At 38.6% G+C, this 11786-nt stretch overlaps 2 protein-coding genes across 5 annotated transcripts; both read right to left on the reverse strand.

Moving 5' to 3' along the window:
* Positions 1–5987: 5987 nt before the first annotated feature.
* LOC126798553 (cyclin-T1-3-like) lies at positions 5988–9288 on the reverse strand. 4 transcript variants are annotated; one of them, XM_050525557.1, is made up of 7 exons: positions 9132–9288; positions 8571–8747; positions 7610–7691; positions 7377–7511; positions 7134–7297; positions 6877–7028; positions 5988–6692 (listed from the first exon to the last, which is right to left on the reverse strand). In XM_050525557.1, the coding sequence occupies exons 2-7, from the start codon at positions 8744–8746 to the stop codon at positions 6127–6129; spliced, it is 1275 nt and encodes a 424-aa protein (XP_050381514.1). In that variant the 5' UTR covers position 8747; positions 9132–9288; the 3' UTR covers positions 5988–6126. The 4 variants fall into 4 exon arrangements, with proteins under 4 accessions (XP_050381514.1, XP_050381513.1, XP_050381515.1 ...); XM_050525556.1 differs by having other exon boundaries at positions 8571–9288; XM_050525558.1 differs by lacking the exon at positions 9132–9288 and having other exon boundaries at positions 8534–8713.
* A 1076-nt stretch (positions 9289–10364) lies between these two features.
* On the reverse strand, positions 10365–11090 carry LOC126798571 (protein DMP8-like). The gene has a single exon (XM_050525580.1). It carries the CDS (start codon positions 11088–11090, stop codon positions 10365–10367), a length of 726 nt encoding a protein of 241 aa, XP_050381537.1.
* Between the last annotated feature and the right edge of the window lie 696 nt (positions 11091–11786).

An 11786-nucleotide genomic window follows, 5' to 3' on the forward strand; every position in this document is an offset into this window, starting at 1 on the left:
CGAGCTTCCACGACGCTCTGACGACCCTGCTAGCGAGTCTCATCAGTCCAAAACAGCAACGGTCTTCCTCGGTTGCCCTCCTCCTCACAGCCTCGACGTGACGCAAAATCTGCTCGACCCGGATTTGCACGATCTGACCCGTGTCGGTAGTCCCCTGACCCGACCCAACCAGCAGCCCCCTCCTTCTGGGCCTCAAGCTCTCCGAGCCCAATAGTCCATTGGGCTTTAAACTCTATTTTTCCTTTTCCTTTTCCTATTAATTTATTTATGTTCCTTTGCACGTTTTAGTTTCTAACTATATTTCACGTGCTCGTATATGAAAAGTGATCAATCGTCGTACCATTGTGATGACATACATGCCAGAGATGGACGTTACTCAAGCGATTTTTATGCCATCAGTACGAAGATCGACAAGGAAAAAGAATTCATCAAGCAACTTTTCTGCATGAAGATCGATTTGTAGAGTAATTTAATTATATGCGGTCTATTTGACAAATCAACAAGTATGTTTTTTTTAAAGTTGCTGCTTTTGAACATATATATATATATATATATATATATATATATATAAATTATCGGACACTATTAGCCTTCTTCATGTATATTTTCTGGCCTTTCTTATAACGCCGATGAGACTAAAGAGGGATATGATTCCCCTCTTAGTCGACGTTTTTCGTGTGACGGTTCTGGGAGAGTCACGTTATTATTTAAAGGGAAGAAATTGATTTCGTGTGGTCGCCTGAGTGCACCGCTGTTTTGGGTGCGATCATGAGAATCGTCGATATGTATCGATTATTTTGTGACCATATACATCACAACCCTTCTAATTCCGGTTACATATTTGAATAGTTTCAATTATTCGAAACCTATACAACCCCCCATTTCTTATGGATGCGTCGTCATCGCGACTGTTATTTGAATGTTTGAGTTTTCTTAAACTCATGTCTATAAACGCTAATCTCAAGGTATACGTACTCATTTATTTGAGTTGAAATCAATTACTCTGAAGCAGCACTATTTGTTGACAAAAGATCCCAAAAATAGAAAATTCTATGGGACACAGTTAAAGTGATTCAATAAACGTCTATGATGTTGTATTACCAAAGTTGACCTTGATGCATGCTCCACATCCAAGAAACACATGCCGTTTTTTTTTTGCACCTGTATCTATTTATTGAGGGAACTTTAGAGATGGAAACGATACATTATTTCATTCTCAAGTAAGCAAATGTTTTTAGCCTCAGGCTAAGGCTCTGCCCGATCCGATATGCAAGATTTTTGTTGCTACAGATTTTTGATTAGTCAATCTCTTTTGACTATGTTTTCTGCTTACTATTTTTCAAGTATGACGTTGACATTGTCATGTTTCTTGCTCGACTTTAGCTTAAGTCGTCCATTGGAATTGAAAGTTTGTTTGTGTTGTATTAAATATTGGCATATTCAATAAAAATTCTCGTATTCCTCGTTTACAAGATGATCTAGTGAGAATTTTATTTGCCTTGATTTAGCATGAATGGTCAAGGTTTGAAACTCACGTTGTTTTTAAATTGGTCGTTTTTGGGTACATGAGACCCCAATAGTACTACATTGTGAATTTAGACCTTAAAATTTGGAAAACGGACCTCGGAACGTCCAAATTGATGTCGTTTTTCCCGGTTACTGTTCCAGCGTTTTGGCCGTCTTCCGGCCACTTTCCAGCGTTTTCGGCGCCACCATCTAGTTCCTGCCAGCGTCCCTTATTGGACATGCAGCTCCGGCCTCCTTGCCATGTAGTTTTATTGTCATGTGATACATTCGATGAGATTGTCATTTGTTTCAATCCCTCCTCTTACAATATCCTACGACGTATAGTCTAGAGACGTTCACCGCGTCGTTGACTCTCTTAATTTTATTTTGAGCATGTCCCGTAGTAAAATCGAGTGTCTTGCTAATTGCGTAACCACCTACACTGTCATACGGCGCAAGTAGTTGTTTTACGGATCTCGTGAGGAGATTGTGTTTTATATATTTGCGCCTCGCTAAGTTTTAAAAGGCCATATATGCCAATGATACATTTTCATCTTGATACTTATGTTGAGAATGGAGAGGAATATTTTTGTTAGAAATTCTACAAATTGGTTGTACGCAACCCCGCAACTGTCTCACAGCCCTGCACCTCCTGCTGCCCCTGCACTGCCCTGCAGCTGCACCGCATGCCCTCCTGACAAAACATGCTTAATTGATGACTCTTATTGTCAACCCTCTCATATGAAGGTTTCCGTTGAACATATTTCATTCTTACAAAGTATTTAATGTGACATTAGTGGACCATATCCAACCGAATGTGGACATTTTTTCGGTATTTTTATGGTATAGGTTAAGAGTATTAACACGTTGGTCACACGTCGCTTTGCTTTCCACATTGAACGTTGCATTTGCTAAAGTTTTTAGCTATGATCATCATACTAAGGGCTCACCACCTTTCCAATCCTCTCAAATCTATTTGATTGGATACCGTTGGAGAGTTCACCACCATGACTTTGATGATTTCGTTTTGTATATCTACTCGGATCATCGTTGAACATATTATTCCTTATGTTCATTCACTGCACGATCTAGCAGAGCTTGGATTTGGTTATGGGTACTAACCTGCCAATTTTTGCATGGGGATATATAATGATGTTGCATGCAGCGACACTTATTTGTTTCAGACCCACAACTTGCCAAGCATTTAGTGCGTACTAGATGGTTCCTGGATACGATCCCAACATTCTTTTCACTAACGCCTATTTGGTTAAGTTGTTAATGTGCCTCTCTTGTAGTAATCTCCATGGGTCTACATGAAACAATTAAGTATTTTGGTTGGTTATGATTTATGAATCACCAACACTTGTCCGCTATTTCCAATCTACAACTGTCGATCTCTATCCTGCAATATTAGCATACGTCACTTTGATGAGACATACTTCCCATCGTTAGGGGGAGATATGGAATGCTCACATTCCGGTTTTAACGCCAGGAATTGACGTGGTGTGGTACTATGTCTCATTAAGATCCTGCACTACTCTGAGTAAGCAATAAGTGCAACGCATTATCGACCTCCAGAAAGTCAAAGATTCGATGCTCAATGACTTTACCGATATTGCGAAAGTGACGAGATCGCACATAAATGCTGTGTTGTGCCGGTAAGGTTGGAACTCTAAGTATATGGGAGAATTTCAAATGACCTGGTCCTAGCACCGTTAGCACCATCCCTGACAGTGGAAAGGAAGCCGGCGATGACATCATCGTACGTTGTGATGTTGTCGGCACCCGTGGTATTGCACCACAAATCAAGGGCGGCAAACGCAAAGATAGACTAGTAAGGGTCATAGCTTCGGTCTTGGCTCCTACCTAGATGAGGGGGATACCATTATTCTTTGGAATCAAAAACCAGAAAGAAGTGAGGTGCGTAGGCACAAGTATTTCGCCCATCATCAATAGATATTCTCTAAACATGTATATCAACTAAGTTTCTGTGGGACACCACAGACTCTTTTTGTTGATGTTAGAGTAGCATAGAGATCTTTGAAATTGATCATATAAGCACGTGTGTATGTTAATGGATTGATCTCTCATGATTGATGATGTATTCGCTTATGCTCTTATTTTGTTGTAAAGTATCAACGATGAGCAACTTGACCAAAGTGGAAAGAATCAATATAGGCTGAACTAGACTTGTTATGTTAGTCATTGTTGTAAGTGTAATGATAAAGATGAAGTCATGCGATATTTCCAGGACTTATGGCGCAAAGATTGTCTCATTATCCTAGTATTGACTACGATGAGTCATATTCTCTCGTTATGGACATAATTGCTTTCCGCTACTTGATCAGTAGTAGTGTCCATGAAAACTGATTTGCAGCATATGATAGTAGTCATAATATATCTATAAAGAGATCTTGACGCATATATGAGAGTGCATGAGGGACTTTAAATACCTCCAGACCATGGGTCTAGTTTTACATTTAGCGAATCAATACATTCCTCTCACACTAACGCCGTCAGCAACTCATACATAGTAACACACACGTTAGTTTTGATGTTGACACTGGTAGCATAGAGGATATGTATGATTCCGTATCGGACCAAAATTAATCCTTCATTGGTCCATTCCCCCATTCCTTTGTGAAAGACACATTGAATGTGACAAATTAGAATCTGTCCAGTTTCGTAGGTCAACTTCAACGAGACCTATAAAACAACTCGCTTAATGAAATATGGTGAAATAGGTACCGTTGGAAAGATTAATGTGTCTACTTTTCATGGATACTAGCCATTTGTTCATAGCTATCATATTGAGTGAGTTATGACCGTTTTAGCAAAGTATGACAGTTCTGCCCGGTAATTTGCAAGTGAGTCAACTTTAACAGAGCACTGTACACTGCTTCGGTCGAATTAGGTTGTGAACTTTATGTGATTGGAAAGCCACATGTGTCTAATTTTCAGAACATTTTACGGTTCGCTGATACCTATTGTGACAAAGAAGTTATGGCTGTTAAGTGAGTGAATGTCATTCTACCCGAGAATCTGATTTTCATTGCAAACTCTTGTTTTGAGTTGTTATGCAATCTTGTTTCCCAAGATCTAAGTTTGGCTATGTATAGCATGTATGATCTAAGGATGTGTGGCGAAATTAATGATTAATCATTAGCCCAAGACTACGTTTTGATAAGCATGTAATGAACGTTGTATACGTTGTTTTTTGTACTCCATGATTATGACACTAATCAGGGGGAGTGTTTCGTAGACTTCAGGGATAGTCTATCTCACATGATGCTATCAAAGGTAGACGGTGCGTTGTGCTCTTTTTCCATTCGATCAAACTTTTGTTTTTTCACCGAAGAGGTTTTTATTTTGCTTAAAAATTTATTTTTACTGAGGCAACGATGTGTGCACCATGCAACCTAGGCATGCGACACAAAGGGGAGTGTTCCGGGAGAATTACTATTATACCCTTGTGTGTGTCTTAGCCTTATTAGGTTTTCTGTTAGAGATAGATTCACATCTCTGTAATAGATTATGATTACAAATCCGACGGGATTCAGGTGATGTAATGCTTATATATAGGCCCCATTATCAATCAATAAAAGGTTACGTTATGTTCCATTATGTCGTTATTATTTTCATTTCGTTTCTCCTTAAACAATTTATTAATTAAAATATGACAACACAATTAATATTCATATAATTTTACCAAAACACTTAAACCAATATATATATATATATATTAAATCAAGATAATGAAATCGAAGAATAAGATAATCATATACGTACTTTGTTTGGATGAATCCAGTTACACCGAACTGATCATCTATTACCGTACATAATATGGAACCTAACAAACTATAAGCGCTTATAATTTTATAATAAGTGCATATAATCATACTTACTTAACCTAACCACCATCTTCAATGTTTGATCAAAGAAATTTTATTTATTTGTGTTGTTTTACGTATGGATTTATATATATATTAGTTATTTCGATAGTTAACTTTATGTTCATGAGATTCAAAAATTAAAGGAGTTTTAATTGCTGAATTTTAAGGTGTGAAAAGATTCTAAAATCGATTTATTTGGACTATGGGCATTTCGGAAAAATTAAAGAGGTGCAATAGCATTTTTGTTGTTTTTAAATGAAGATGAGGTTCAAATACCGTTTTAGGATGTATAAATAAAATCTCCCTTCACTGACTTCAAAAGGTTGTTGCTAATGGAAAACGTTGTTTACTCTGTCAATTTGCTTCCGAGATCATTAGGGTAATTAGGATAATGCGTGTATATAAGGCTAGATAGCTTTCTGCCTTGCTAGATAAAATTCTATTTTTTCTAGATGAATTTCAATCTGTTACAATGAAAAACAGAGAAAACCACCAAAGTTAATTAGAACCTTGCTGGCAAAAAGTTGACGGCTTTCTTTAAAATATGGATCATGAGATGAGAATAAAATGAAGTTTTATTGACTAATGTTGAGCAAGTTTACCGAGCAGCACCTGCATATAAAAGAGCAGATGCTACTTACCAGTACAATCACATTCCCAACAAAAAATGATGTACAAGGAAGTGATACAAGTAATGGCATAAGCCCAATTCCAACAATTCAAAACCTTACAAGACCTCCTTATGTTTCTTCTCTGGGGAGGCAACTTCTAGCACTATACCACCTTCAAGCTCACTTTCTATCCAGGCTTCAGCATCTATCTCTACATCTGGAGCATCCACCATCTTCTTATTTGAAACTTCACCGCCGGATCTCCGCCTCTTCAATTTATCTCTGATCCGGTCAATGTCAATCGCATTATCATTCTGATCATCTGGTTCCTCTCTTTCAGGTTTGATCTCAGCACCACCATCCTTCACATTACCACTTGGACTACCCCTATCACATGTCTGACATGGTATAGGTTCCTTTGTGGTGGTACAATTCTCACCTTCAATTACATTTTGGTTGTAAGAAATAGTAGACTCTCCTAGTCCTCTGTCCTCTTCCGCCAAACTGCTGTGCCTAAAATTACCATCGATCACAGCTTCACTTGAAACACATGACTGAGAGCTACTAGGATCACTTGGCCTTCTGATTAAAGTTTCAGACTGATTTTCCTTCCCATTTTTGGGTGAAAGAGGTTGTTTTCTGCTTGCCTTCCGCAAACTTCTTACCATCTCCCGAATGACGTCTGAAAGAAGTTCAAAGAAGTTAAAATCATAAGAACACGAGGAGACTTTAAAAAGAATCTATTCAAATTTGACACTCTTTCTGACCAATGCTATACGATACATTTGGTTTAAGAAGTATTAAACAGCATACGACAAGAAACCATGACAGAAAATAATGAGAAACTGAAAAGACTTGCTACCAACCATCTAACTGTTTACAGGAAACATCAAACTCTGCCCACCAAACTTTTCCCTCCTCTTTAGGAAGTTCAACTTTTTCTATTTGTGCAGCGAGAAATAATGAACCAGCTGCAATGTAGTGGGGCTCGTACTGCAAGCACAATGATGTGCAAAGGCTAGACATTCACAAGATCAATCAGTCAAGGGAACGGCAATCATAATATCCTTAAATCTCCCTGAGATGCATACAGAAAGCTCCGAACGAAAGATGCAATCCTCACCAATCATTAACGTAATTCCATGCCCTCTCAGCAAGGACAGGGAGGAGATTTAATTTCCTTAAAGCTTCAACAAGTGATATGTAAGGAAGCTGCATCTCAAAATCAAAACCGACTGTGGACAACAGAATTATCTCGGCACCTATGACCAATTCCTTGAAGACTTCCTACATGCAGAAGGAAGAAATTAAGCAACCATGGTGTCTAGGATCTATAGACTCTATAGAAATGGGCATGTCTGCTTACTTTCCGTCTCACATATGATAACACAGAAGCATCTAATTTCTGGAGGATATCAGATGCCTGTCGAAGAACATCATTCAGAGGGCGCCGTGTATCTTGTATTTTGCAAGCAAGAAAGATACTGACAGTCGCTATTGTCTGCAAATTGTTGACAAAATGTTCTTAAATGAAAATGGCAAAACCTACTTCAGTTAGATAAATGCAAGATCCAGAAAATCCATACACAAAACCTGCACCTTCCAATCATTCTTAGCGTGAGACTGACGCATGTAAAATTGGTGGCACAACATCATTGCACATGCTATTGTCACCTGAGGCCTGAAAGATATATAATACCAATCACCTTTACCAGGGATTATTAAATGCCCTGAAATTTTTAAGTTCAATTCCACGACTTGATTGGAAAATGGAAACAACAGAAAGAAGATACTTTTCCACGACAACTTAGAATTAGTATATATGAAATACAATATAAGATATAGTGCTCTAAAGCAAGTAAAAGGGAAATAAAAGATATAATATACATCACCGTTACCAGAATTATTTTATCCTAAAATTTGTATGTAACTAAACAAAATAGAAGCTGCATAGCTGATTGGAAAGGGGAAACAAAATAAATGAGATATACTTCCCCCAAGGCAATTTAAAATAGATGTTATACGTTCGAGGAAATGGAAGACGCTCAAAAGGAGAGTAACACAAGCGAACAATTGATATGGAGTATCTACTTCACACTTGCAGGCAACTCAATTGAAGGGTGTTGTGAAAACTTCATGGAAGACAAAATTGAAGCTTCAACTGGAAATTTGAAGAATTAAACAACATCAAGAGGTTAAGAAGTAAAGAAGGTGATGCTAATGCAGTAATGTTGATGGCACACAAGAAAATTTCAATCATTCCAAAGGAGATACATAAAATATCTCATCTAATCCCAGAAACAAACACATAATTGTATAGATAGTACAATCAACAGTCATAGTATTATGTCAACAGGCCTAATCTATTCACAATTGACTGACTGATACATAATGAAAAGGCCTTAAGCAATGACATAAAGTTCCTTTCTTGTCCGTTCACAAAATAAAGAGATAATGCTGCCTAGTTGGAACAGCCAAAATGATGATAACATCAGAGAAAACACAGAATTTCCATAAACTAACCTCAGAAGCAACCAATACAAGTATGGTCTCAACTTACAATTCAACCCTCATGCCAAGCTCTTTAAGATACGAGCAGTACGACTCCCGCAATTCTGCCTCTTTCTTCTTGCTGATGCCATCCCTCCGAGATGGAGAGCGATGCTCTATCTCCTGCTTCGTATAATACCTCCCACTCATAGAGCACTGTGGTTCCTCTTCTTCTGGTATGCACATACTATACAACACAACCCTTTGTAAACTTGTACTTCAACTTAGTAATTTCCCGGGATTATGAACTATACATGAGTCAGTATTCATTACTTAACCTCCCAACTACATATACTATACTAATGCCCAAAACCCAGAACTTACATTGCCAAAAATTTCATTGTTAAAGTTCACAACTTTCACCAAACCCATTTCAAATAACAAAAAAGCTGATACAATTACAGACCCATTAATCTAAAATCGCAAAGAGTACTCATATAAATTCTTCAGAAGCAGAAAAATTGAAACTTGCAATCTATCTAATCAGGTTAAAATTGAGCGCATTTGAATCAATGAAAATATCAATCTTTATTGGTCATTTCGTTATGGGTTTATGGAGTGGAAGCAGTACCTGTTTCTTGACTCGTCAGAAAATCAGTTGCCGCATTATTGGGCTCCGGCGAAGTCGAGAGAGATGAGGGAGTGCGTTTAATTGAGAAAGACCTAGTTGGAAATTTGGGGAAAGATTTTTAGGGATTTGGCAAATAGGTTGGGACCGGAAAAAGAAAGGAAAAAAGATTTGGGAAATATTGGGTAGGCTTAAACCGAAAAGGGGAAAAGTATTTATATTTCATGTTAGGCTTTCTTGATTACCAAGTATCCAATTTGATACTTGAACGTGTTCCGGGTCCTTCTCTATTGATTATTATCGGTTTTATCTTGTAGTTCTAATATATTTTGGAACTTAAATCATTGTAAAAAGCTTTGTGAGTTTAGAAAAATGTGCTAGCGTGATATTTTAGTGGTAAAAATGTATAAGTTTTGATTAAAATATGCCGATTTGAAAAGAAAAAAAAAATATTGCTGCTTGTTCTTGTTCCATCGGCAAAGGGCGCAAATGAAGATTACGAGATCAAATATTTGAAATTGTGTTTAGTGACCGGCGAATCACGCTATTAGGGAAATTGAGTGTGCGCAAGCATTCAAAAGGCTTTTCCGATGCTTAAGTCGAGTCTCTATAATTAAGTGTATATGTGTGTGTGTGTGTGGGTTTGGCTTAATACCTCGAAAGATTGATTCACTATTGTCTGATTTGTATCAATGCAGAGTTCAAGACGATGCATCGACCGATGCGCGCGCAGTGTGGTGTGCTTAACCTGCAAGTCATTTGTGAATGGATCTATTCGCTATTTTATGGACATTATCCGTTTACTAATCCGCTTCACCCTAGTTAGGTGAGGAGATGCATTTTGGTCACAATCAACCTCGAGGGGAATTGCAATAAGTTTCTATAAAAAGATCCACTTGGTATCTAAAAGACAAACATGAGCAGTCTTACATATTAATTAACTGACCGAGATAATCACTTAAAGAAATTAAAGACGCAAACGCATATAACTACTAATAGGATCATCAATCTTCATGATCACCGAGGTCAATTATTACAATGAAGTAACGAACCATCCTGAACAAACTTACAACAACAAAACTACGTGAAGGTGTTCAATTCTCAAACACAAACCCTACCACAAATACAACATCATTGCAGATCAACACAAACAGGCACAACTACGAAGACTTAACCAAATCTTATCAGTCGTTATCGAGGAAAAAAAAACCCCAAATCATATCAGTAATCAGTTGTTCATGCAGACATGCAGCCAATTCCATGGCGAGAAGTAGGAAACACAAGAAACAAGCCACTGCAAACAATTCCCACCATCAACGGGAAACTCTCCATCACTTCATCCATCTCCTTCTCGTGCCCGGGAAACATACACTCGGTCACGCGCCGGTCTGAGAACGCAATCGCCATGAACACCATCACTGACATTATGGCATGAACGAAGTCTGTCAACCCCACCCTATACCTCTCATCCTTGGGCGTGTCCACCTTCAGCCCCGGCTTGAAAACCGCCAACCCCCTCGGCGTCACGAAGCCGTAGTACACCTTCCCATCAGGGCCTTTGAAACTGTCGGTGAAGTGGAAGAAGAAGCAGGAGAGGGCACAGATTCCAAGGAGGACGTGAGTCATCATGGTAGTGACGGTGGTGCACTCTCCGTTGCGGTAGATGGCAGGGAGGATCATCTCGAAAGTGAGGAGGGTTCCGGTGGGGAGGAAGTTGACAAGCATTGAGGTTTTGGAGATGGTTTTCTGGACTCCCTTTGCGACGGCGCGTCGTTTGCGACCGTGGAGTTGGTCGTGGTTGAGACGGACGAGAGGGAGGGATGAAGAAGGTGGTTTAGGGTTGGAGCCCATGCAGGAGGAGGAAGCGGCGGAGTTCGGCTTAGGATGGTCCTCGGGGTCAGGTGGGTCGCCGTACACGGCGTTGTTGTAGATTTTGATGCCAGAGTCTTGAGGTTGATCCATGTTCGAAGGTTATTGATGATGAAAATGATGGAACTGTGACTGTGAAGAATGCGTTAACGAGAGAGGGATCACAAGACTGTGTGAAGAAGATAGAGATTCCGGAACCGTTTTTGAGGATCTGTAGAATGTATGTATAAACGGTTTGCAGGTTTGAATTCATAAACTGAGGTGGTTATGGCGGTTATTACTTGTCACTTGTTAACTGATGAAATATCCAGACCACACCCACATCCTCCTCATCTCTGATGCCATTTTAGAACAGAAATTGGGCCCATTACAGGATTTACACAGGCCTTTCTTTACTTCATACATTTTAAGGTTTGGTTGATAAAAACTCAGAACTCACATGTATTGCAAGGAAAAAACTTGCCAGAACAGCTTTGGTCGGACAGAGCTAACCACGACCAATTATTTACACTTAAATTTTTTCTTCTCATTTCTCGAGTAATTATTTTGTATACCCGCCCACCAGATTCCATGACAGTGACATGTGATGTACCCAGTCAATTATATTACGTCATGGTATAAGTAACATGCACGCGGTAAAAATGGAAAAAATTTATTTACATATAATAACAAATCAAAAATATTCACAGTAAAAAATAGACTAATAACGTTAAGATAACACACCGCCATGTAAAATATGTGACGGATATATATAATAATTTCTTTCATTCTCTTCAAACCCCCGTAAGA

This window comes from Argentina anserina, chromosome 6 (genome assembly GCF_933775445.1).
Source record: "Argentina anserina chromosome 6, drPotAnse1.1, whole genome shotgun sequence".
In the NCBI taxonomy this organism is placed as follows: domain Eukaryota; kingdom Viridiplantae; phylum Streptophyta; class Magnoliopsida; order Rosales; family Rosaceae; genus Argentina; species Argentina anserina.

Coding starts and splice junctions, on each gene's coding strand:
- LOC126798571 (XM_050525580.1), bottom strand. CDS start 11,090: ATGGATCAACCTCAAGACTCTGGCATCAAAATCTACAACAACGCCGTG.
- LOC126798553 (XM_050525557.1), bottom strand. CDS start 8,746: ATGTGCATACCAGAAGAAGAGGAACCACAGTGCTCTATGAGTGGGAGG. Junction 7,512..7,609: donor ACGCTAAGAATGATTGGAAG/GTGCAGGTTTTG, acceptor AACAATTTGCAG/ACAATAGCGACTGTCAGTAT. Junction 6,693..6,876: donor TTCCTGTAAACAGTTAGATG/GTTGGTAGCAAG, acceptor AACTTCTTTCAG/ACGTCATTCGGGAGATGGTA.